The 25,436-nt window shown below is 37.0% G+C and overlaps 1 protein-coding gene across 1 annotated transcript in view; it reads left to right on the top strand.

Moving 5' to 3' along the window:
• The window catches only part of FGF10 (fibroblast growth factor 10), a gene marked incomplete at its 5' end in the record, with an annotated part of 63,059 nt that extends 38,113 nt beyond the window's left edge, over nucleotides 1-24,946 (top strand). Inside the window, 2 exons of the mRNA XM_082335455.1 lie at nucleotides 20,117-20,220; nucleotides 24,234-24,946. Of these exons, the coding sequence (XP_082191581.1) occupies nucleotides 20,117-20,220; nucleotides 24,234-24,431 (302 nt within the window). The 3' untranslated portion in view covers nucleotides 24,432-24,946. The remainder of the gene's footprint in view (nucleotides 1-20,116; nucleotides 20,221-24,233) is intronic.
• Nucleotides 24,947-25,436: the final 490 nt, after the last annotated feature.

Genomic DNA, 25,436 nt, shown 5'->3' with positions numbered 1-25,436 from the left:
AAATGCCTTGCCTTTTGGATTCTGCAAATTATGTCCTCTCTATCCCCCTCCACCTCCTTTTGTGGGGTGGTATTGGACAGTGGCTTCAAATTTTTGCATCTGTTTTTACCTTTCCTGCAGTGTTACCTACATTTAGTAGTTCCTTCATACGTGATCTATGCGTATCACTTTTGTGAGGATCAATGATATTCAAATCTGGTTCCAGGGAAAAGAATTATTTTTATCTTGAATGAAATTTTTGCATGCTTAGGGTTTTCTGCTTTCTTCTGGCTAAACTTGTTTGTTACATTTGATTTATAGAACTGAATTTTTCACAATAAATCCTGTAGCCAGTATACGCCCTGTGTATTCTTGATGTCCCCAAGCATCTATACTTTATTTCCACCACCCTCATTTAATTTTCCTGTGATAGATAAATGGTCACCAACTAACAAAATATGTTAGCTCAGATATTATAGGGTTTCTTATAAATGCTGAAACTGTATGGGGCAGTTCGAAGCTGCTAGGAAGCTTTTGGTACAATTCAGATTTTTTATAATATATTTTCTTTGAACTTGCACTGCAATGGGGAAGATGAGGAAAAGGCTCTGCTGGTATTTGAAACACATCAAAGGCTTAAGAAACTAAACATGTGAGACAGATGCTTTTGTTAACGTGTGCTGTATCTCATTTCACCATCTTTAGCAGCATATACAGCTTCATGATTTGACAGAATTACTATTTTGCTGCTTATTGATGTGAAAATTTGATACAGTAGGAAACACTTGTTTCTGGAGGGAACTCTCATTTTTTAAAACAATTCTAAAATACAACTTCAAAGAAAAAATAAATGAATAGATAATAAATTGCTAGTATACAGCAATTCTTAAAGTTCTTAATTATATGGGAAGTTCCTTAGCATCTAGACTGACTGCTTATATATCCCAGCCTATTGCATTTCTTACAGTTAACACTGCAAAGAGAATAGTAACTTCCACATTAGAGCATAACTAATATTTGACTAATCATATATCCCAGACAGGCATTAGTCTTGGTTTAGACACATCAATATACAGAGAATCTTCATTTTTTTCTTTGATAACTGGTACCAAAGCCTGATCACAATTTTTCATCAAAATGTTGTGCTTTCATTCTTAATGAATTTTCCTGGCTTCAGCTTCTACCATTTGATCTCTGCTGAGCCGCTGAGTATTTTACATTACGCAGTCATTGTTTGTTTGTTTTAAATGACCAGAAACCTCAAGACAGAAATAATCCTAGAAGTGAGCAAGGTTTTCAGTATGATTGTAACAGTAAATCCTTCCTAACATAGGCCCAATTTCAGACTTGAGTTCTGAAGTTTAAGTTGGAAACAGTAGGGGAAAGGGAGTTTGGATCTCCCCGTTCCTGCATGTGGATAGCCCCACCTGCTCTTCCCCTCAAACTCCTGTATTACCAGCTTCTGATTTCTGATATTTTTCCTTGAAGTAAAACAATAATGATGGTGATGATAATCTAATAAATTGGCTAATTAATATGAAGTAAATTGGCTAATGAATACTTCCCTCTACTGCATCGACTCTAGGGTATGTATAGGTCTAGCCTGTTTACAATTAAAGACAATTCTTCCTAAGTTCAAGTGGTAGAGAAGCCTGTTAGAGAAGAAAGAGCTGGGTCCTATCCCCACTTCTGCTTTGTAACCACAGATTTGTTACAGTACTTTACGCATACTGCTTTCCATTTGTAGACCTCATTGAAAATACTCATCTCTAAATATTCCCAGCTCTCCCTCTCATTCAGAATATGATATACCACTGGGATTTCCTTATCTTGTTTACACTGAAAATGGGCATGGATTAAACTGTCAGTTTTGGTTTATTCCATTATAGTTAAAGTAGCAGCCTGTAATCATTACCAGCAATATTAATGCCACAACAGTGTTTACATCTCAAATATGCTTCTGATTTTCCCAGTCAAAGGCAAATTGTTGGTGATATCTTAATGTTTTTTTAGGTAGCTAATGCCAAAATGCAAGGTTATGATCTTGATCTGAATATTTCCCAGATGTGTGGTAAGGTGAAAGGTGGAACAACTAACAGAACTTGACTTCCTATCTGTGTTAGTCTAAGTTAAGTGAATTCTAAGTCAGGCATAATTAGAGAATGAGACCCACAGAAGCCTTCACCTTCACAACTGTTTGAGATGAAAGCTTAGCGCTTGGGTGGATGTAACATAATCCACATGTTGGAAGAGAAATCAGAATCAGCTGTCACTGTCTTCTTGCATATGTATTACAGTGTTCCATTAGCCACCTTCTTGTCAAAAGTCAGTGATCATCTCCAAGCTTAATGCTTCTAATTCATTTACAGTGGAATGAGGACCAGATTCTGAATCTGATGCCAGTTCTACCTCAGTGACTTCCACTGAGGTTTCAGTTTGCATATGGCAGATCCAGTTTTGGAAGAGATCATTGATAGAGATGGATTCTAAAGATCCACAGTCATGGGAGTCACTTAACTCTTTTCCAGGACATCCACATCAGAGATAACATAGATACCAAAAAGAAGAAATAGAATAGCTTAACAAAAATTTGCATTTGGCCCCTGGGGTTTGTACCAGATGACCTCCAAAGGCCTTTTCCAACATAAATTATTGTATGAATTGAAAAGCCATCTAGAAATCTTTTCTGTATCCCACAGCACTGGAATTGTTAAGATGGGAATCAGAGATTGGTATCCAAATCATTTAAAATAATTAGGGAAGTTTGCTCTTATTAAATATTATAGCCTCACTGGATAAAACACCAAAATAGAACTCAGATAGCAGAGTCCTATTTCAAGCTTTGCTATTATTCTGTCAGGTCTGCTGCAAAGCTATCAGTCTCCTCAATCAACAGTTTACTGGCTTCTCAAATTGATCTTCCTGGCTCTGATACCTAATGATCCTGGAATGAGGGTCACAGTTCTTTCTGAGTATTGTAATATATGTACTAATATGTACATAAAGGGGAAATGGCATTCAGGGGCATGTCTGTTAACAGTAAACAGGTAATAGCCTGTTTTTAATGTACATTATAAAACATATTTTATGAGGGCAGAGTGGGAAGACGTTATAGAGTGGTCCTATAACAAATCCATCAGTGATTTGCCTTAGCCCACTTGTTACTAAGAGGTCAGACAGGTTTCTTGATTAAGTAAGGTTTAAGTATTCATGCTAGTTGTCCTCTCCTAATAACCTTTGCATCTGCTCGGAATTTTCATTCAGGTTTGTTAATGTTCAGGTTTGCTCAGAGTTTTCATGTAAGCAAAGATATAGCTCTTATGAAATAATAGGCAAGCAGATAAGTGACAAATTATTAGTTCTATGCTAAGAAAAATGGTAGATTTAATCAATCACAGGCCACAGATTTGCAAAAGTTTTTTGTTAGTTTTCAGAGCTGTGTATATTTTGTCAGAGGCAGCACAGAAATAAGGAATTGTTGAAGTATCAGCCGATGATTACAGTATATTTCAGGACAGTACTGATCACTGGCTCTACGTGTTATACATTAACTAAGAAGAAGAGATAAGGCTTCATAAATTAGAGCATACTGGTTATTAAAATCTTTCAATTTCTGAGCTTTAGATGTTTTTGAGCAAATAATGGTGAACCAGCTAGAAACTGTGCCAGACTGGTCACTTATCAATTTGTCTGACATCTCCTCCTTAAGGAGGAGGGATAGATCTGGCATAAACTTAGGTGAGCCTTTGGAAAATTCCAGTCTTCCTGACTGTGGGTAGTCTGCCTCAATTTGGGAATGTGACCACAGATCTGCCTTTTATGTGTCCCACAGCAGTGGAATTGTTACATTGGAAATCAGAGACTGATATTCAAAGAGTTAAGATTAATTAGAAGCGATTGCTGAGGTCAGTGGGCACTGGGTCTCGTCAGCTGAGGTTTGCAGCAGTGGCACTGACAGCTTTGGGATCCTTCAGGGAACATGCTAGAACTCCTTGCACCAGAACGGTTCCACTTTGATACTAGAGAACTGAGAAGGTATTTTGCCAACTGGGGTTTCACCATCTCTGTCTTATTAAAGATTTTACAGAGCACTAGCTGTTGCTCAGTATGCACATGAAACATATGGGATATAGAAACTAAAAATCACCTGTAAATACTGTCAGTAATATGTTGATGTTACTCTATTGTCCTAACAAAGGAAATATTTGCAATATAATTTCTATCCTGACACAAAAATGTCTTCCATCTTCCCTACCAGAGGCTGGTTTATTATCTTCTGCTTTCTCTGAGGGCTTTCATTTTTTCATAGGCAGCTGACAATGCAACTGGTGGGACTGAGTGGGGTAAGTCAGTCCAATTGCTTTGTAGTTGCATGGAAGTGAATTATGATTGTGCAGATGCATAACAATAGATTTAGAGGTGTCTTGTAACTGTTGATTATTATGTTAGTTTATACACAGCAAGGAGCTCCCAGAGCGTGGTCTTGGCACACAGATTTCAAAACAGCAAAATAAATAAATTAAATAAATAGACTGGCAGTTTAAAGGCAGCCACTGTGATTCTTAGTCATATGTTTCAACTTACTCTTTTTCTATCAAGTTCTTTTGTTAGTGTCTGCCACAAGGGAAGAGGAGGAGATTAAAGTGTGGGCTTGAGGGGAAAAAGAGCCACCAGGAAGATGATGAATAGAAACAATATCATTCACTAGAGGTGGCAGAGGAACATGGACATTAGGAATCAAATTTTCAGAAGAGGTTCTGTTATCTTCATTCTTTGCTTTGTAGAATACTTACTGTCTATGAGCCTGATTTGTGAAAGGAGTCCCACAAATTTGTAAGTCTTGTAGGAACTACAGTTGGGAGTCCAGCTTTCAGATACTGAATCCCAAGTTCTGTAGGATGTACCAGTATGCAAGTTTTTGTTTTTTGTTTTTTTTTTTAAGTAGAAGTCCCTTCCAATTTCAGTACAACAGGCCTAGTACTGTTGTCGTAATTATGCTTTTCATCACAGAAATAAATAGGTGTCTCATTTCCAAACACCACTGACTACAGTGTTTGAGTGGTTTCTAATAAAACAAAAAGGAATTATGGTTAGTGTTGTATTTGATCAGATATCAATTAGGATCAATAAGCACAAACTTGCAAATGAAGAACATGAGGATGAGGGACATAAAGTTTACAATTTAGAGGCAAGATCTCCAGAGTTTATACATAATCTGTAAAGATGATGCACTGTGAAACAATTTATGGTCCCGAAGTTTTTGTGAGCAAAATCTAAATAATCACACTCCTACTATCACTGAGAGCTACCACATATCTGAACTGACCTCTTCTGCTGCCTGGGCCTTTAACGATTCTTCGCATTTCTTCTGGAATTTCAATGCATTGATCAGAAATATCATACAGTAGTTCTGACTGGTTTCTGTGTAACCAAAAATCCTGAATATTTCAGGACATCAGCTGCACACGATGCACGCTGTAAGTCTGTACATTTCCGGAAGTGTTTGACTTCCTATGCAAATACTGTATAGAATACTGCTCTGTAGCATACTAAGTCCAACATTTTCAGAAATATCTGATTGACTTCTTGTGTGTGGAAACACAGCTTTACAGGCTTGGAAGAAATCTCGAGAGATCATGTGGTACATCCCCTTGTCCCACAATGTTCCTATGGATGATACCTATTGTTAGCTCTGCTGGACACTTTTATTACCTGCCCTTAAGGACTGCACACACTCTGAAGCATCTTTAATGAATACAGAAAGCTTTTACCACCCTTATTAAAATCTTATTATTTTTAATATCCTCTCTTACTCTTCTGTGCTGTTGAGCCCCTTATTTCTGTTGCTTCTTGAATGGAATATTCCCCTCCTCTTTCCCAATTTTTTTTAACTATTTGAAAGTTACTTGTATGCTTTCTCTTCTTAAATCTCCTCTTCTTAAGATAAACAGGATGTATTTATTTAATTCGCCATTTCAAATCATATTTTCTAGACCTATGGCCATGCTGGTTGCCTTCCTTAGACATATCTTGAAATGAGCATAGAGCTCAGATGAAGCCTTCCAAGTGCTGGATAATGTGCAATGATTTTCTTTTGTATTTTACACACTATATTGATGTTTAGACATGTTAAGAAGATGTTTGCTTTTCATGTTTTTCACTCAAGCCCAGGTTGTGGACCACTAGCCACCCAGACGCTTTTCTGCAAAATGGATATCTCGTTCTTATTCATCCTGTATTTTCATTTCCTGAATACTTTGTTCCATTTGCGCTGTGAATCATTGAGAATGATTCTCTAAATACGGTTTTCTAGCCTGTTTTTCATCCTACTTAAAATACAGTTATAAATGAAACTAGTGTATTTATGGTAATGTGATAGGATAGTGTCAAAAGCCTAACTGTGTAACTCTTTTCATTATATGACCTGTTACGTTGTCATAAAATGAAATTAGATTTAACAGAATTTGCTCTTGACAGGTCTTTGTTTGCTGTTTCTCTGCTTTCTTCCATTTCTCTATATGAGGGGATGTATATGTAAGAATTAAAGGGCAATTAGACTGCTTCAGACTAAAGGTCAGTCTGGTTTCCTGTCTCTGACAGTAGCAGTAGCAGAAGCCTGAAGAGGAGAAGAACAAGCATATAGCGGTAACTGCCTGTTATACTTCCCTAGTGTCCATCAGTATGCAATTCAGAGACTAGTGGTGGTATCTATTTACTTGTCCTAGGAACACATTTTTGAAATTAATTGTTCTGGTTGCTTTTCAGTTCATGTAAAATGACATCCCACCAATGACTGCTGTAGTCTAGCAAGTGTGAAAAATACCTTCTTTTGTTTTAAACATCTGGCCAATAATTTCATTTGAGATTCAGTGCATAGTTGTTCCTTCTTCACTTTCTCAAGGTTGCCCCCTCCTCAAGCCGTTTCTGTTGCACCCCGCAAAGCCCTAGGTTTTAGTTATTCCTCAAACAATAGTTGATCCTTATTTCTGACCATGCATGTTGCCCTCCTGTAGCTTTTTCCAGTTCTGCTCCATCTTTTATGAGATGAGAGACTAGCGTAGCGTGCATGTTCAAAATGCAAGCTCAGATGGATTTAAACTTTGTTGCTGTATTTTTCATTTCCTGAACATTACCTACTCCTGTTCTGTACATTCTTAATTTTTGTTTTGCTGTTATAAGACTAAGAAGTGATAGCTGGGCCATAAGCAATTCTGTAACACATTCCATGTTTATAAACCTACAATTACTTTCCCTGTGTGCACCACTTTCTACAACATTCACCTACATTCAGTTTTATCTGGTATTTTATTGCCTTGTCAGCTTGGATCCTGAGATTCTTCTGCAGTTACTCCCAGTTCCTTCAGATTTACTACCCTGAATAGTTTAGTATAATCAACAGGGTTTGTCATGGCATTACTGTGGATCATTAATGGATATGTTGAGCACAGCACTAGGACTTTGCAGATTACTTTCCTGAGAAAACTGATTACTTTTATTCCCTATTTTTAACCCATTACTTATTTATTTATTGTTATCTATACATCAGCTACACAACATGCATGTAGAAAAGTTGATACTTCCTGGAATGTAATGTGGAGTCGGTTAATGCACAAGCATTAAGGCATTGTACATCATAGACAGTTTTATATTTATTGTCTGTGCCCAGGCTGTACAAGCAGCACACACACCATTGCTCTGATATTGCTCAGAAATGTCTGTCTCCACATGCAAAATCCCAGACAGAAATACAGCAGCTTTGTTCTTCAGCTACTCATCTCCATAGCTGACTAAGGCTAGGTCTCCACTGTCAAATAAGCTAAGTCCCCGGGTGGCTTTTGGATCCAGCACTCCTGACCCTTCCCTTTGCACATGTTAGTTCACACTTAGCTTTTTTTGGCATTAACTATTTCCCCCTGAGATGAACCTCCACAAAATTCTCAGGATAGTTCACTGCAGGGACCACTCCTAAAAGGGAATATGGACAAGACCAAGGCAGGCTTGGTTCCTTTGGTTTTATACACTCTCATGCCAGGCCCTGCAAGAGGATGTCTATATGACCTTGGCATCAGACTGTACAAACAAACAGCAAACTGGTGGGCTGCCACAGTCTTCACAACATGTCAGACACTCAGAACAAAAAAAACACAGATGTGTCTGAGGGCTATGGGTAAAGTCTCTAGAGGTAATAGTCTGAGGAAAATTGAACCAAGCACTCTCAGGGGTGCACCAGACCACCCTAGAAGGTGCAAATATGATTGTCAGCCAGTTTTCACCAAATGACCTAGGGGCCAGGTGCTCTTTGCAATGTTAGACAGTAGTGTAAGCAAAGGTATCTCTGAGCCTGACATAAAAGTACGTAGAGAAGATGAGAGGGTCTTTGCCTGCCCTCTACATGTCTCCTGACAAGGATTCTGCTGGGATCACAGCAGAAATCGCACTCACTGTCAGTTGAGTGGTTGATTGGGATTGGTTGGCTGGGTGGGGTTTTGTGCTGTTAGACTCCAGTGAGCAGAAACCCCAATATAAATACAGAAGGTTGAGTAGAAAAGCTGGAAAGAATGTATCAAACCTTCTGAATTGTATTGTCCATTAAGTGTCCCAAGCATAGTTTTGTGAGTATTTGTGCAAGAGACTTACTTACATAGTTCAAGGAAAGGGAAAACCGAAAAGATTTCAGCAACTCAGGCTAGGGAATCAGAGTTTGTATAAATGGACAAGACATGAGGCGCAGCACGTGCAATTAGATTACATAATCCTGTGTGCAAAACATGCTTGTTAGCTGCTATCTGAGGATGTCAGCAGGGAAGATGGGAAACAATATAGAAGGAGACTTGAAGATAATGAAAGCAGAAGGGTGCGAAGTGATTGTGCTCTGCAGATCAGCCTTTTAAGTTTCTGTGCAAGATTGACGATTTTGTCATCCTGCTTTTTGAAGAGGTGTTGAATGAATGTTTAAGAAGACAGCACTTATCACTGCTCATCAAAGTTTAGAAAAAAAACTGTTTGTACTAGAAGACCGAAGATACCAGGTCCGGCCAGGTTAGGAGACAGTCACGTATTAAAGATGAAAACACTGTGAAAGACATATATCAGGTGCTTGCACTATAGCGGGCAATAGTTTACATCTGTGTGCAAGAGTACAGACCTTGTTACTTGCTTTAGTGTTTCAGCATACCTTTGATGATGAAAGAATTGTACAGAATATGTAAGACAAAGTACAAATCTAGCATTAAAAAATGAGAAGCTGATCACATAGCATTATAGTAAGAATAATACTGTTATTGAATGGTGTCCTTTTGATTGATTGTAATTTAGGATTAATTAAGTACTCAAAATTATTTATGTCAGAGAAAACAAAAAATGAATGGACAAAGCAATGAACTGGTGATCAGAGGTCATTGAGTTCTTTTCAGCTGCTAAATTGTTGGCCTTAACATCTTCTGATATAGTAACAACCTGCAATTAATTTCTCTTTATCTACTGCAAGACTGTCCAATAACAATTGTTACAATAATTATGTCTTTCGGTAAGTATTTTGGCTGAAAAAGTTTAGACAGTAGTTTGTTTGCAAAGTACTCACAGGGTTATGAGCTACTGAGAATCTATGACTGGTCATTTTAAATCATATACAAGATTGACCCAAACTATGTAAATATGAGTATTAAGGTCTATGACCTGCCTTTTATTTGATCACATCCAAGTCAGTTAAGAAAAGAATTTGTGGAGGAAAAAAAGCTACAAGGGACAAACAACAGTTGGGAATGTTAAGATATACTGAAATACTGTTTGCAGTCATTTTCTTAATACTAATCACCCATACCATACAGCTGCCCTAATCTACGCTTCTCAGATGTTCATTCTGTTCCCACAGTCATTATAAAGTTTCCTTAAAAAAAGTGATTATTGTGACAAAGCAATATTAGGAATATTTGTGGCATTGTAGAAGAAAACTGCTGAAAGTGTTGATGAGTAACTGCCACCAAAGATAATTATGTGAAAAAGAGTGATCGTTATAGCCGTCCAGGAGTAGTCTTGCATTATAAACATGTGGATCCCATATTTTGAAATACCATGGATTCCTTTTTCCTGTGTGAAGCAAAGACAGACATAAACCATTAGAACCAACAACTAATTGATGTGGTGGATTGTTTGGCAACTTTCTGATTTGCAAGGAAACACTGAAATATCCTTTTTTTTTTTTTTTTAGAGAAACATAGCAGTACCAGGATACTGCTGGGAACTGTACCTAGTCATGGTACCTTAAAGAGGAGCCTGTAGAACTTTGTGATTTTTCTGTTTTACCCCATTACTAGGTTGTTATGCCCATACAGATTTAGGAGCGGATCCTACCTGCCACAGGCAGTGCAGTGCACATTGCCAAGCTTTGTGGTACAATGAGTTTCCTTCTGTCTCCTACCTTCCACAAGAAGATAAGTATTTGAGACTAGCAAATGAGAGACCATATTTTTCCAGTCCTGTTGTCTTGCACAATGGGGAGTCAACTTGCACAAATTTGAGATCCATCATAAGAACAAATTGAGGCCCAAAATTAAACATAACTGTAAAAAGAAACTGTTGTCTCATTTTGATGTGCAGCTGAGCAGCCTTAGCTAGAACAACAGCTACAGTATGTGTCAGACAGTCTCGGCAGGAGGAGACAAACCTGTCATTTGGATAAATATTGTTGACAGACAAGTAGCAGAGGCCATCTGCAGCACACTGAGTTTCATAAGTCTCACAACTTCTGTACAGTGTCTCATAGGGATACCTTGTTTCATCTGTTTGTACATACTCTGACCACTTCAGCACCCAGGCTCATTTCCATCTGCTCATACCTGTCAGTGCCTAAGTAGCAATTGGATCCATTTAATTATAATTTGTGCCCCATTTGCAAATATATGTGCTGTATCTGATGGAAGCTACTGACTGAGCAGCAGCTGACTGCCTGAGCAGTGAAGACCTGCCTTTCCTGCAATTGCAGGTGATGGACAGCTACTTCTGGCAGTCACCATGCATTTTGACTGTTTCTTCTGCAGTGCCACTGCCTATGTGGCCTATGGGCCTATGCCCTTCCTTGTGTGTTTGGATGGGCAATAAATGTAAGAGCCTTAACTCCGTCCAGTTTCTTCTAATTTGCAATTACTCCCATTGAAACTTATGCAAATGGTAAAATGCAGGAGGTGAACACAATGATCATGCATGTGAAATATAGCTCAGGATTCCACTCAGGTTGAAATAGGCAGCTCCACACACCTCTGAGAAAATTTATGGAGCTGTACCAGTCTCTCTTAAGTTTTGCGTTCTCCCGTGTATTTCTGTGGAGACCTAGAAATTTAAGATTTGGCAGAAATCCTGAGTGCCTGGTCCTGTCTACTAAATGGAAACATATATGGACTGCCAGGTTTCGATTAGGATTTGGATAGGGATCCAAGTTTCCTTATAAACACATGAAGTAATCTTTCTGCTCAATTCAGTACCCATCAGGGCTTAGTTAGAACATCAGTCCAGTGTTGGGCACCTCACTTCAAAAAAATTAGCCAATTGGAAAGAGACCAGAAAGAGAGCAACAGGAGGTCTAGAAAACATATACTACTAGGATTGACTGCAAAAACTTGGATTGTTTAGTCCTTAGGTTTTTAGATTGATTTCTTTTCTATTGAGAGTTATTTCCAAGCCAGATCATTCCAATGATTTTGTTTATAGTGCTGATCCACAAACAGTTATATTTGAAGGGCTAGTGAACTTCAGCACAGAGGCAGGAAAGAGTATCTGGGGGAAGGAAGGGCTGAAACTCCTTAAGCCATCTTTGTCAAGACATCTAACAAATCAAATAACTACAGCCCTGCATCTAACCATAGATACTAGGTGGGGGTGGGGGGGTTTTGTTTTCCTTTTTTTCTCTTGGCATATGAATTGCTACCATTCCTTCATCAGTGTTAGTCATCAGTTATAACTCCTCCATCCCAGAAACAGATCAGATAATGAATTCTGACACCGTCTGTATCTAATCTACAAGTTTGCAAATCTTGCAATGTTGGGGTCAAGCACACTGAGATGTTCAGATCCTTATATTTTCCATCAACATTCATGTAGCTGGCTATATGTCTTCCTATCTTGGATCAAAGCATGGAGCTCAAGAAATCTGAGCTGTCATTAACAGAGCTAGGTACAGTTGGCTCTACCTGAAGCCATCCCATCTCCACAGCATGAATTAAATCCGTGTGAAGGAAGCAAATATGTTTATCTTCCCTCCTGCAAGATAGTTCCAACGCTTTGGCTAAATCTGATGACATGCTTGCATGACAGTAATGGACAAGGTTTTCCATGAGGGCAGATCGGAACTCAACTGACAGCATAGATGTGTCTTCAAAATGACTTCCTGCATTTCCTTTGCTTAAGTTTAACCCATCTAACTTTGGACATTTAGGAGAAGGAATGTTGGTGTTTAGAACTGTTCTTCGGAGTTACCTTCCTTCGCTGACAAGAGGGAAAAACGTAGACTAACTAATTGTTTCTGTTACATGTCAGGATGTATACTAGCTAAATTGATTCCTGCCATTCTTGTAGCTAAATTTAAACTCCTCCTTTGGTAACCAACAGCTCTCACTATTGCATCACTGATGAGGTTCTCTTTCCATGTACCCTACTGCTGCCACCCTTCCATTTACTTGGTCTACAGAGGACCGTTGGTTGAGTAGGCCTTGCTCTGCTCTGAAATTAAAGCCATAAAAACAGTAGACAAGGAAAGGAGAAGCAGTTTATTTTCCTTTAATCCCCTTCTGTGTCTGAGAAAGGGCTCTAATAATTAGTCTTTTACATGGTCTTTATGCACCATGGAGATTTCACATCATATGCTGATATTGTGCTAATGCAGGAAGGCTCAGAGGTCCGGTTCCCACAGCCTTCCAGAAGTTTGGATACATATCTCAGGCTTATCCAAATGCATCACATGTGGGAATTGGACTGGAAAGCTCATGGGACATTCACATTTTGGTTATAATTGATCTAAATATGACACATTAGCAGCTTGCTTTGTGGTCTTTCAGTACTTTCACTTCTGATTTAGAGCAGGAAGGTTGGAGGTCTCAGAAAATATTAAATAATAATAAAAAGCACCAAACTGATTTTAACTTCAAATAAAGTTTTAGTTTTGAGTCAAAGCTCAGGTTATGGTTCAGGTTGGTTATTATTTGAGATTTCTGCCCATAACTGTGGCATCTTGGGTTGTGAGATCTGTATCTCAAGCTGCCTTCCAAAGACAACCGCGAAGTCTGTAAGATTACATTTTAGTGGAACTACTTTGCTCCATTGAAAAAGCTTCCAAAGGCAAGTCTTCCTTAGCCAATCTTCAGTTTCCTAGATTTGTTTTGTCTTCTACTCCACCATCTTCTTCTTTCTGTTGTCAATAATTCTTATGCCAAACAAATAAAAGAAAGGAATAACAGTATAACTTCTCATTTGGGATGTTTTCAACTTGCTTTGCACAGATGTAAATGGTGAAACAGAGTGGAAACAGAGTCACTGGCCTCATATTTCTTAGCACTTCACTCTTTCATGACTACATCCAACCAGTCTTCTCGTTTCTTCAAACCACCCTTTTTCAAGCTGCCTACTAAGAGCAGCTTTTTGAACTACCAAGTCTTTCACATTGTGCTTTATCACCAACTTTGTGTGACCCAGGCAAATGCCAGTCAAAGGTACCCTTTCAGAGAAGCTCCCTGGAGGGTGCACAAGCCAAAGTTCTGAAAAGTCTGCCCTCTTCAGTTACCTACCAAGAAGAGCAGCTGCCTTCACAGGCCCAAGAGCTTCTTGTCACCATTTGGGAAACTGGAAAGTTTCGGAAGTTCTCAGTCATCATCACATTCCATCCAGCTGAACTCACTCTTCATCTGTGATATTTCTGCAGACAGAAGAAAAGTCAAGGGAGGGAGGGACTGCCTGTGGATTGCCACGTATATGGGATAATCTCTGAAAGGCGGAGGAAGATGCAAGGTGGTCCTGTTCCTTTACATTAAGAGGACTGCAACTAGAGTTGCAGAAATTTAAACTGTTTTAAGAACTTATTACACAAATGACACAGTTATATAAAAATGGTCACTGCCTCACACTGCAAAGAAGTTGAATTTGGTCCCAGAATCAAGTGATTCTCATTGCAGGGTATGTTTGGATCCATTGCAGTATTGCCTTAATAATACATCTGATACTCTGTCAAGTTGTCTTTCCTAACAAATTGCTTGACATTTTTTCACTCAAGTTCTAGGATATTTTGTAAATTTTTTGCTTCATATTACCGGCGTTTTTATAAAAACATAGGATATTTGGAATTAGCATACAGAATTATGTTAAGTGCAATTTTTCACTTGTGTTTTTTACAGTCCCTCTGTGCAGAGTAAGACAGCCAGTCAGCTTTCTGTTGCCTTGTCATTTATATAATGATCATTTTTATAAACTATAAAAAACCAGTTTATTTAAGTTAAATATTATTGGTTTCTATTGGGAATATGTTTCTAGCCTTTGGGACCTGTAAAGAGAGTACATGCATAGCTACAGGGCACATCTCAAGTTGATATTTAAAATGTTTCTAATTATAATGAGTTGGAAATGGTTTGGGTCTTGAAAACTATGCTTTTACAGTGGATGTGGTCAAAGGGGATTAGTTGTAATTGTTGAAGTTTACAGAGTTATGGCTGTAAAGTAATAGTGTGCTATCTGTTTTAAAACCATAATGGAGGCCACAGTGGTTTTGGTTGTTGTTTTTTTTTAATTCTTCTATTTTCCTTGCCAAGTTCCTAAAAAGCACAAAACCAGAAATAAGTAACTACTAATGAGAATTTTCCCCCCCCCAAGAATATTAATTTTTTGTAGTGCTTATTATGAAGCCTAATTACAAGTCACATTATATCATGGAAATTATTTACTTTACACATTTTCTTGGAGTGAAAAGTTTTAAGGCATGGAAATGCCTGAGCCCAAGCAATGGTATAAAATCAGATACAAGAAACATACTCCAAAGAGAAGGTAACGTTGGTTGGAATAGAAAAAGAACAAAATTAAAATTAGTTGGATGATTTGTCTGTTTTTCACTTGATAAAATTTACTTGCTCTATGGAGTAGGTTGGCCAAGCCTCTAGAGATTCATTCTGAAAACCTGAGAAGAAAAACGACTCCCCAGATGACTGAGGAAGTAGTAAATATAATACCTGTCTTTAAAAAGGGAAAAAAGACCTAGAGACAAGTCAGCATTTCCTGAGAAAAAATATAGGAAAAGTAATTTTTAAATATATGTTTGTAAACACCTAAGAAATTATCAACCAAAAAGAATTAATCAAAGAATTAATCAAAGAGAAGTAATAACAAACCAAGCTGATTTTCAACGGTGATGAGATAAAAATCTTCATGTATAGGAGAGAAGAAGCAGTTACCATAAATTTGGGAAAGATTTTTGAAACTAATATGTCTAATGATATTCTTTTAACCAAGATGAGCAAGCAAAATCTAAGTGGAAGTCTTACAGTATGGAAAGCCATACTCAGGAATCAGCAGTTTTTCACTGACAATCTGAATAGAGGCATCAAGTTCCACAAGAGTCTCTTCAAGGTATCTCCTAATCAAAAATTCATAAATAACTTGAATGAAGGAATTGAAAAAATGTTTATAAAAGTTACAGGCAATATGAAACTTGGAATAGTTGCAAGTATTCTGGAGGACTGAATAAGAACTCAAAACAACATTGACAAATTAGAGAAATTATGAAATAAACAAGGGGCCACTTAACTGAGGCATGTATGAAGCATGACCTTTAATTAGGAGTAAACAAATTCACAACTATAGAATGAGGAATGATTGCTTACATTTCTTCCTTGTATCTGAGGGTGGTGGATCACAAGTCAAACATGAATCAGTATTATCATATTACTGTAAAAAAAACAGGAAGCATGCATAAATGTATGAGTATGCACATATCCTTTGCCGGAAGTACGAAATGTTCCTTCATGTATCAACACTGGTAAGATTTTAGTAACAGTATTATGGCCATGCTGTGGGCATGAGCAACAAGAGTGTTCAAAAGACTAGAAAAAGCTGAAAGCTTTAAGGAAAGCGTTGAAAAACTGGGCTTGTTTGAAGAGCAAAAGTTGCTACGTAGATAGGTAGGTGTGATAATAATTCCTGAATATGTAAAGGGTTTCTGCAAAGAAAAAAATCTTTTTCATGTAAGTTTACAGTTTAAACAAGAATTAATGGGCTCAAATTACAACAAAGCCATTTAAATTGGATACTAGGAAAACTTTCTGATGTATATAGTGGACTAGGTTACCCAGGAGGCCATAGAATCTCATTTTTTGAAGGTGTCTGAGAACAATCATCTGTCAAGAATACCTTTCCTCATTATGGCCAGTGGAGTACCCACAGTGGTCTGGCATCTTTTCAGCCATATTGTCTATGACTACACATAGGCTCCTACCTCCAAGCCTGTAGCACTTGAAGAATATGACATTTTAGAGTTAATCTTGAGAGCCCATGGAAATTTTATTTTTTATTGCAGTAGTATAGAAGTCCAGTCATGGCCTGTGACTTTAATACATAAACCTGTAGTATGATGTAAATGTAGTAACATTTCTCCTCGTGACCTCCTTTCAGCTGCCCCACCAGGAATGTAATGAAGTGTGAGACTGCAAACATATTTACCAGAAAAAATGACTCTATTTTCATTAATTATATGAATACTTCTGTTACTTTAACTTACATATTGTACTGAAGAGCAGTGTATCTCCATCATTCAAGTGCAAAACATTTAAAATGTGTTAATTCAGTGCAAGTTTCTTAGTTAAGCACTGTTCTCCTTCAGCTGCAAGTGTAATAACCAATTTAAATGGTCTAATATGGTGTTATTGTTACAAGGATAATATGGCAAAATATAACTCAGTTTAATCCATTTCAACATAAAAATTAATAATGGCACGTTATGCCAGTATCTTTTTTTTTTTTTTTTTTTTTTTTAGTTCCTGCTGATGGTGTCAGAAACGGACCCAGCCTAGTTTTACTGGTGCCACAGTTCGGGTTACAGCAATTAATTTCTGTAAAAAGACTTAACTAAATTCTTCTCATCACTTTTTGGCATCAAAAATACAAAAACCCATGTCACTCATGTAAAAAGAAGTGGGCATTGTAGCAGTGTTCGCATCACATTGTTACTCTAATAGTTTGTCATCCACATCACTTAAGGCACTCCACTTAACTCCCATTTTGAGCACAAAGACTTTAGGAGATGTCCCATGGGAGAGAAATACTAAAGACCGCTGCTCTGTATTAATGCTCTTGCAGAAAATCAAGAAAGCATCTTCAGCTTTTCTTTGCTGTGAAAATGAGCAGCATTTAAGAGTAATACAAGCATGATAGGCCTTGGCTAGCATGGACTCACTAATCTGCTTGTATCAATGGCATGACACTGATACATATGAGCTGACTATCAAGACCTAATTAAAGAGCTCTCACAACTTTTCTTGAGATTAGAGAGTATAATTCCCTTCATCTTACATAAGGAAAATGATATATGGCTCATTGCAACAGGAGACAAGATAGCCTTAAAAGTAGGTTGTGGGTCTTAACTGACTCTTCCCTCACATTTTCTCAGTCTTCCTAGATTAGAGAGTTGCCCTAAGTTATAGCTCCTCTTACTTCCACCTAAGAACCTTGTGCTAATTCTCAAGCTAACATTACATATAAGTAACTAATGGAAGTTGTGTTTAGAGTTTTCATTTAAATAACTGGCTATATCTTTTCTGCTTGACAGTAGTTAGGCAGCTCCAGATATCAGAGGGGCCTTTGCTGCTACTGAGCTGGATACTGATGATGATGGAGTGAGTTGATTTGGGAACCGTTGCTTTTATCCCCTCACAGGTAGCAGACTTGCAGTGCCATATGTAACTGTGTATTCATTCTGTTCAAATCTGGGTTTCAAGCTTGAGAGGCGATTAGTGCAGCATTGTTCTCACACGGCTGTAAGAAGCGCAGTGGCTATTCAGATCTTTCGCAGCACGGGTGAAGCTTTCTTAGTTTATATGTGCAACGCCATTCTTAGCACTGCTGATTTTTCATACTGCATTTAAGAATCTTACGATGAAAATCTTATAGCAGAAGGCTTTATCATGTTTGGGTTTTTTTAATAATACATGATTGTTTGTGTCTGTCAACATTTACATTTGCATTTTGATATCAATATTTAAACAAAATAATCCTCCACTTTCAGCTTTTTATAGATTTGGATGAGACACCTTTTTTTTAATATTATTATTTCTGGTTTAATATGGTCCATTTTCTGAACAGCTTTACTAGATCCTAGACCTACTGTTGTTTATCTTGCAGTTCTCACTGAAGTCTTTCTCACATGCAAGGACTATAGACCTTGTAGCTGTGGCCAACGTAATGCTTCTTGCTAAGTAAACACAAAACGTCTGGTAATTGCACTGGAATTTATATCTCTTCATAGCAAAATGTATGTAGTTTATAAAAGTATAGAATTTTATATGTATTTAAAAATGCATCCAGGAAAGGCCACTTCTCCTTTCTTGATAATAAAAGGAGGTCTTTCATCTTAAATTGCCTAGTTTGATGTTCTCTCTCTTCTTCACATGCATAAACTATGCCATCAGTTTACTTCCTGATGAAAATCCGCTATTATTTTTTCATGCTTGATTCACAGCCACTGCCCAGCTAACAACAAAGCCTCTACTTCTAGTGACAGAACAAGTAACACTCTCAGTCCTGAGTTGCATAGACCAGTTGAATGGCCATACAGAATGGCTTTTGCATTGTATATAAAGCAGCCATTTTCAAAAAAATTTACAGTGAAAGGACTTCCTCCTCCTTTGCACACTAAAGTCCACATGGTTCCACAGTCTGAACAGACTGCGTTCAGTTTTCAGGGACACAAAATCAGCATTTCCAGAAAACACACTGAATACCAAGTTACACTCTTGGCTTCAGTTGATGTGTGGTTACCATAAGGAATTTTTAAGTAAATGAAAAAACATAGGGATTTTCCAGTACTAACCTGCTCAGACAAAAAACATAGAACATATTTAGGAGGAAATGATTCCAGATTCTTTTTTTTTAAGCAGGTAGCAGCTCATCAATGTTTTTCCAGCTGATCTATTCATCACATTATTTGTTGGCTTGGTCTAGGATGTTCTTCACAATTTCTCAACACTTTTGTCCCTCCTGTAATTTCCCCATTGGTAGACCCTTAGTGACCACTGAGTGAGATGGGCTATTGTTCTGGCTACTGTAATATCTACTTTAATATCACGAGAAATGTTGGAGCCAGGCATACTACCCACATAAACCATTTAGAAGTTATTTGGTTGGAGCCATATTTACCCTGTATTAAGACATGATGCGCAAACAACATAGCCATCCAGTTACTCTAGTAATAGCTGAAAAGGGATCTCTAAAGTCACTGTGTAAGTTGTAGTAACTTCTACTACTCCCAAATCAGTATGTTCTTGGGCAGAAAACATAGAGATCAAAAGCTCTGTCTCCCATTATTGGCCCCTTTAGCCATCCAGTATCGCAGAAAGAGTTGGTTTCAAAGAAAAAAAAATTAATCATATTTATTACAAACAGAGAAAAATGTTTCTGATATCTGAAAGACAAAGATAATGTGGCCATTGGGGTTAGTCTTACTATATCCCAAAATGTCAACACACTTGCCAAAAGTGGATTTATCAGCTCAGTGCAGCCAAGAGATTTAGTTTATCTAGATGTCCTACAAGGAATAAATAGTTTACCACTGTTTTTGAAGATGAGGGTGAATCTAACATTCTATTGACATGTGCTATAGATTTAATTTAATGCTGTGGTTCAGATGTCTCTTCTGATAAATTTTAGCAGAATCTATGCTAAGAAGAATGGAGCTGTTTCAGCATTTATGGGGTTTAAAATTCAGCGTTAGCAAAGGAAACATTAATTGAAACAATGATTGTGTATATTGTTGCAATGGTTTAGAGAAGAATTTTGCTAAAGTTTGTTGGTCTGTTTGTTCTGAATATTATTTTAGTATTTTTCAGGTTTATTGTCATTTCTGTAGTGAGAAAATCCTCTAATGAAGTGATTAAATAGCTCAATTTTTATTTTTTAGGCATATTGGAGATAACATCTGTAGAAATTGGAGTTGTGGCAGTTAAGTCCATTAAGAGCAACTATTATTTAGCCATGAACAAGAAAGGAAAAGTCTACGGCTCTGTAAGTATTTTTTTACCTTCCAAATGGATTGCAGTAGTCAGAATAGTTCCCTCTCTTACCTACTGAAAACCCCAGTTGTCTGTATTACTAGTAATTAGAGCTGCAATGAGGTGTTCATCAAAATTTCGTCCTCTGGCAAACCAGCAGCCCCCCTCTCCACAAGCTCTCTGTTGATGGTTAAGCTCATATCATACCAAAGCAGCTACTGAGGTTTATCATGCTTACTGCTTCAGACGCATTTCTTATTAAGTAGTGGCCAATGGTGAGGGTCTTACAAAATGTAATCTTTAGGGCTGTTTTTCCATTTTTCTGCAGTACAGTCACAGTTAGCAGTGATTCTGGGGGAAGATAAAGTGTAACTGAAATCTTGGAAACTTCAACTGATGGAGCAGACACACCAAGTTATCAAACTATGTCTTCCAAGAAGATTTCTAGAGTAGCCAGCTTTAAATTGACTGTATTAATTAATACACAAGATTACGGACAGTACAGAGAGATATAGACCCATATCAGCACATAGACAAGCTTTGACTGAGCAGAATTTGAGTATCATTTGAAAATTATTCATCCACTCTATTTGTATTTGTGTAAGTTTGGGGCTACTGATACTTTCAGGGGAAAAAAAATAACCAAACCAAACCAAGCCAAACCAACCAAACAAACAAAAAAAAACCAAAACAAAAAACAAAACACACACACAAAAAAAACAAAACACAAAAAAACACACACAAAAAAAAAAAAACCACAAAAAAAAAAACCAGTAACTATCCAAATATTTTTAATAGGAAGCAATATGATCTATAAATCTGAGTACTAAACTCAAGTGTACCCTCACACAACCACGTTGTTACACAAACACCAAATTTTTCTGGTTTTACATCTGGTTTGGTTTGTAATTAATTTTGCACCTTTTTGCCAGTTCCAGTGAGTTTGAGCCCACATAAATGTAAACATATTCAAGTCATCTGCAAAGGTTATGAGCCAATCTTCAGATTGCTCAGTATTCAGAACATCCATAGGCTTTAAAGAGAGCAGGTCACAGATAGGTACTGGTGCTGCATTTATCCTCAGGCAATGTACCTAAGCTTCCTACCTCTGCTGAAAATAATGAAGTAATGCCAGTTTCAACTGAGACTGAAGGGGCTTGAAGTCATTTGGCCTTGTTTTTTAAGGAAGCATTTCTACAGAGTGGGTTTAGTTCATACAAACTATATAAACTGTCCTCGCTCATCTGCACTGTGGCTAGTCACTCCTGGTTCAAACGGTTACTCCTGACTTTCTAAACTCCTGGGCAGTGTTGGAGAATCGCATTAAGGAAAGACCAGAACAGAGAAATATTTCTTAAATTCCTGTAAATGTGGATTTTAACTTATAGAATTACACTGGTCTGAAATACAGGATAAGCAGTACTCCGTCGTGCACCATTGAGAGGTATAAGGGTATACTGAGTTGCTGACAAAGTTACCATTTCTCAGTTAAGCTACACTCATGGATCATGGGTATGCTTCTGTACATATGTGAAGGTGTTAGCATAAATCACCATCTTCAATTCACACATCTCAGTTTACAGCATTTAATTTAGTCATTTTTGATGATCCCTCCCAAAGCATGAGATAAGTTTTCCTACCCAAGTTGTTAGCCGCATCTGGTGTGGTGAGAGTCCATCCCAACCCTATATACACACAAAAGAAGTCAAAGCAGCTTTCATGTACCATAGGTGGAAACTGCTGCCATAAGATTCAGTAATTCATAGTGTATTAGAAATAGTGTTGACAGGAGGATAAGAATGTGGAAAGCCTTTTTTTTAATTCCAGCTGAGATAATTTTTCAATATTCACATCATAAAATCACAACTTAATGACTTATCAAAACCTATTCCATAATACTTCAGAGATTTCAAGAATGCTTCTGTTATTATTTTTCCCATCCTCCCAAGACTTGCAGTTAGACTCATATTACTGCAGTGTGACAGCTTGCAGATGGATATGAAAAACAGAACCAATAAAAATTGTGAAAACACTCTTAAGCATGTGCACAATAGACATTGGTGCAGGGTTATACAGAAATTTGTTTGAAATGAGCAAAGCAGTCCTGGGCTAAGACTCAGACCTCTTCCAAGAAAACTTCTTAACCACATCACAACATCATCTGTTCTCTCTGTATTATCTAAGAATGGAGATAAAAGTTTGGATTCAAGTACAGTTCTGCATCTGGGAAAACAAGTCAAGTAAGACTGTTTCTATGTTTATCAAATAAGTTTCCATTTGACTGACTTTGTTTAGAATAAGGCAACAAAAGAAGACTCACTATTTGGTTTCTTTAATAAAGTAAGCTGCTGGCAGATAGGAGAAGTTACTGTGATTTAGAACTGTCATTGATGGTCACCTGCCTTCTTAATACCTTTAAGCCAGAGGTGGCACATTACAGAAAATAAGTATTAAATGATCTGTATGTAGCTTTGTGAATACAGGAAGTATCAAGGGTCATTTCGTAGAGAATCTTCTCTTGGTAGTGTCTTCCCCAACAGTCATTGCTCAACTAACTACTAATCCCAAAGTCAAAGAGCATTTTGGGAGCCAAATTGAATTTGAATATGTGCAGTTCTGTAAGCATGTGTTCTGTGGTCTTAGCAGCAACTAAGTAAAACATTATTTATAGACACAAAAATTCTTACTGTATCAAAATACTGAACATTAACTAGTTTAAAAAAATCAAACTTAAAGTAATAGGAATGGAAAATACATTTTTTAATATTCTTATGTCCTTTTTTATTAACGTAGATACTTTCTATATCTTTACTAGCTGAATTTACTAGCTAAGGATTTTGATTGTAATAAAAGATAAAACATCCCTGAAATTCTTATCTGTACTATGAAAATTGTTTTATTATTCAGACATATTTCTTGTCCTGTTCACAGACATGTTAAAAATACCACATGTAGTTAGTATGTCATACTCTGAGATTCTGACATGCTTCTGCCTGAGCTGTGAAATAACATCTTATTTTCTGAAATGCAGAAACAACAAAATGCTGATTTTTGGATGCAATTTAAGTATGTTGTAAATGTCCCACTTTCAAAAGCCTTCTAAATGGAATCTAAGTATCTTGATAAAACTAGGGGGTTTTCATATGTAGGAGTTACTTGTGTGTGAAAACAAAGCATTCTTGTCTTCATTATAAAGAGATCCCAGTAAAAGTGCATTTAACATTATAGAAAAAAATAGTCTCCCCCTACATGCTTCCACATGCTTCTATTTTTTATTCTTTCTAACAAACTGACAACTGGTTCTCCTTTAAAAATAGAAAGCCTTAATCCCTGGTACCATACACAAAATTGCTTTCAAGTTTATTTAGTCAATAAGATACTGGATCATACATGATTTTTTTTAGGCTAGGCCCCTCTTCAGGTCAGCAAAGTAAACAGGCCTCACCTCTGTTGCAACAGCAGTATAACAGTGATTTGTACCCATCCAAAAAAGCCCTTTTTCATGGGCAGTGTGGTGTAAAGGATCTTACTTTAAATACGAAGTAGGCCTATGACATGCATATTTGTTTAACATATGGTGTCAGTAATCTGGTTTCAGATATTTAAGGGTTGTATTTATTAGAACTATAATATGATGAATGATTCCAAGATTGCTACCTCATACTTTAAGTAAGTTTATAACTGAGAATTTGATTTAATATTTTTGCCATACTCCAACACAGAGAAGTTTAATTTCAGCTGTGAGTGAATTATATAATTCCACTGCTATAATTACGCACTGAATAATTGATTATGTCTTTTGTTGATTTCTTCTTCATCTGCACTTTTTGCAGTCTAACTGATATTGCTTTAAATGCTGTGGACACAGTGAAACTTTTCCTTAAATACACTAGAATACTAAAAAGACGTCACATACAGAACACTGAAATCTTCCAAAACATTTTTAAAAACTATTTACCTTCAGTATGCTGCAACTCTGAAAACTATGTTTATTCTGAATTTGTGTATTTGTTTTCTTTTTAACAGAAGGAATTTAACAGTGATTGCAAATTGAAGGAAAGAATAGAAGAAAATGGGTATAACACATATGCATCCTTAAATTGGAAGCACAATGGAAGGCAAATGTTTGTGGCCCTGAATGGAAGAGGAGCCACAAAGAGAGGACAGAAAACAAGAAGGAAAAACACTTCAGCTCACTTTCTTCCAATGGTAGTAATGTCATAGATGAAGGAATAATTTTATTCATGAAGTTGAACCAAAGGCTCTTATGTCAAGAATATTTGGTAATCCTCTTGAAGAGTAAATGCAAAGAAATAGTGCAGACATCTGCTTGTTTGAAAAGAGAGCAGGGGAAGCCTTTGAAGGTTTTGTACTCATTGCTGGCACATGAAATACTTTTATTTAGTTCAGTGTCATATCTTATAATCAAGATACAAGCTGGATCAAATGGGATGGAAGTTATTGCCAGTGTGAACAATTTTTTTTATCTCTGCAACATGAGACAATCTGTTGAGTGATCTTCGTGGGGAAAGTTATTTATGGAATACTAACTCATATCAAAGACCTTAATTGCTCATTCAAGCCTAATGATCCAATGAACAGTTAGACACACAAGCATTTACTGGAAGCACTTGGGTCATATGCACAAATAATGACATTTCTGGAGAAGCCTTGTGGAAGAATGGATAGGATTAAGGAATATAAGCGAAGTAGTGTAAAACTGTTCTAACAAAACGAATAGTATGGTTTGCTTGTATGTTCTAACTTCATTTCTTTTTATTTCTCTCTAAGTTATTTATTTAATAGGATGTTAAATATCTTTTTGATTTGAAATGTTTTCCTCATTTGCCTCTTCGTTATTTTCCCTTTTTCTCAGTACTTCACACAGAGGTTGATAGGTTAAAATGTCAAAACCTCAGAAGTACTCTGAGAATAGGTATTAGACAAGGCTTTAAAGGCAGAATTTAATGTGTATAACCATTTTTTTCCTAAACTGTCTTGCACTTAAGCAAAAAGACCAAACAAGCAGTGCTTGGATTTATGATACTGGGTGTCTTTATGTTGGAGAAATTTTTTTACTTATCAGCACTCAAGAACAAACTTCAAGAAATACTTTGTCCAAAGGGTCTTTCTGCTATTTTGAAATTGAGAGAAGGGGCCACATCTGTACTTGGGTGTCAATGCATCTGTGTGTATATTCATCTGACTTTGATTTCAATTTGGAACTAA

Source organism: Platalea leucorodia, assembly GCF_965183815.1.
Source record: "Platalea leucorodia genome assembly, chromosome: Z".
In the NCBI taxonomy this organism is placed as follows: Eukaryota; Metazoa; Chordata; class Aves; order Pelecaniformes; family Threskiornithidae; genus Platalea; species Platalea leucorodia.
This window is presented reverse-complemented; position numbering and strand designations above follow the sequence as displayed.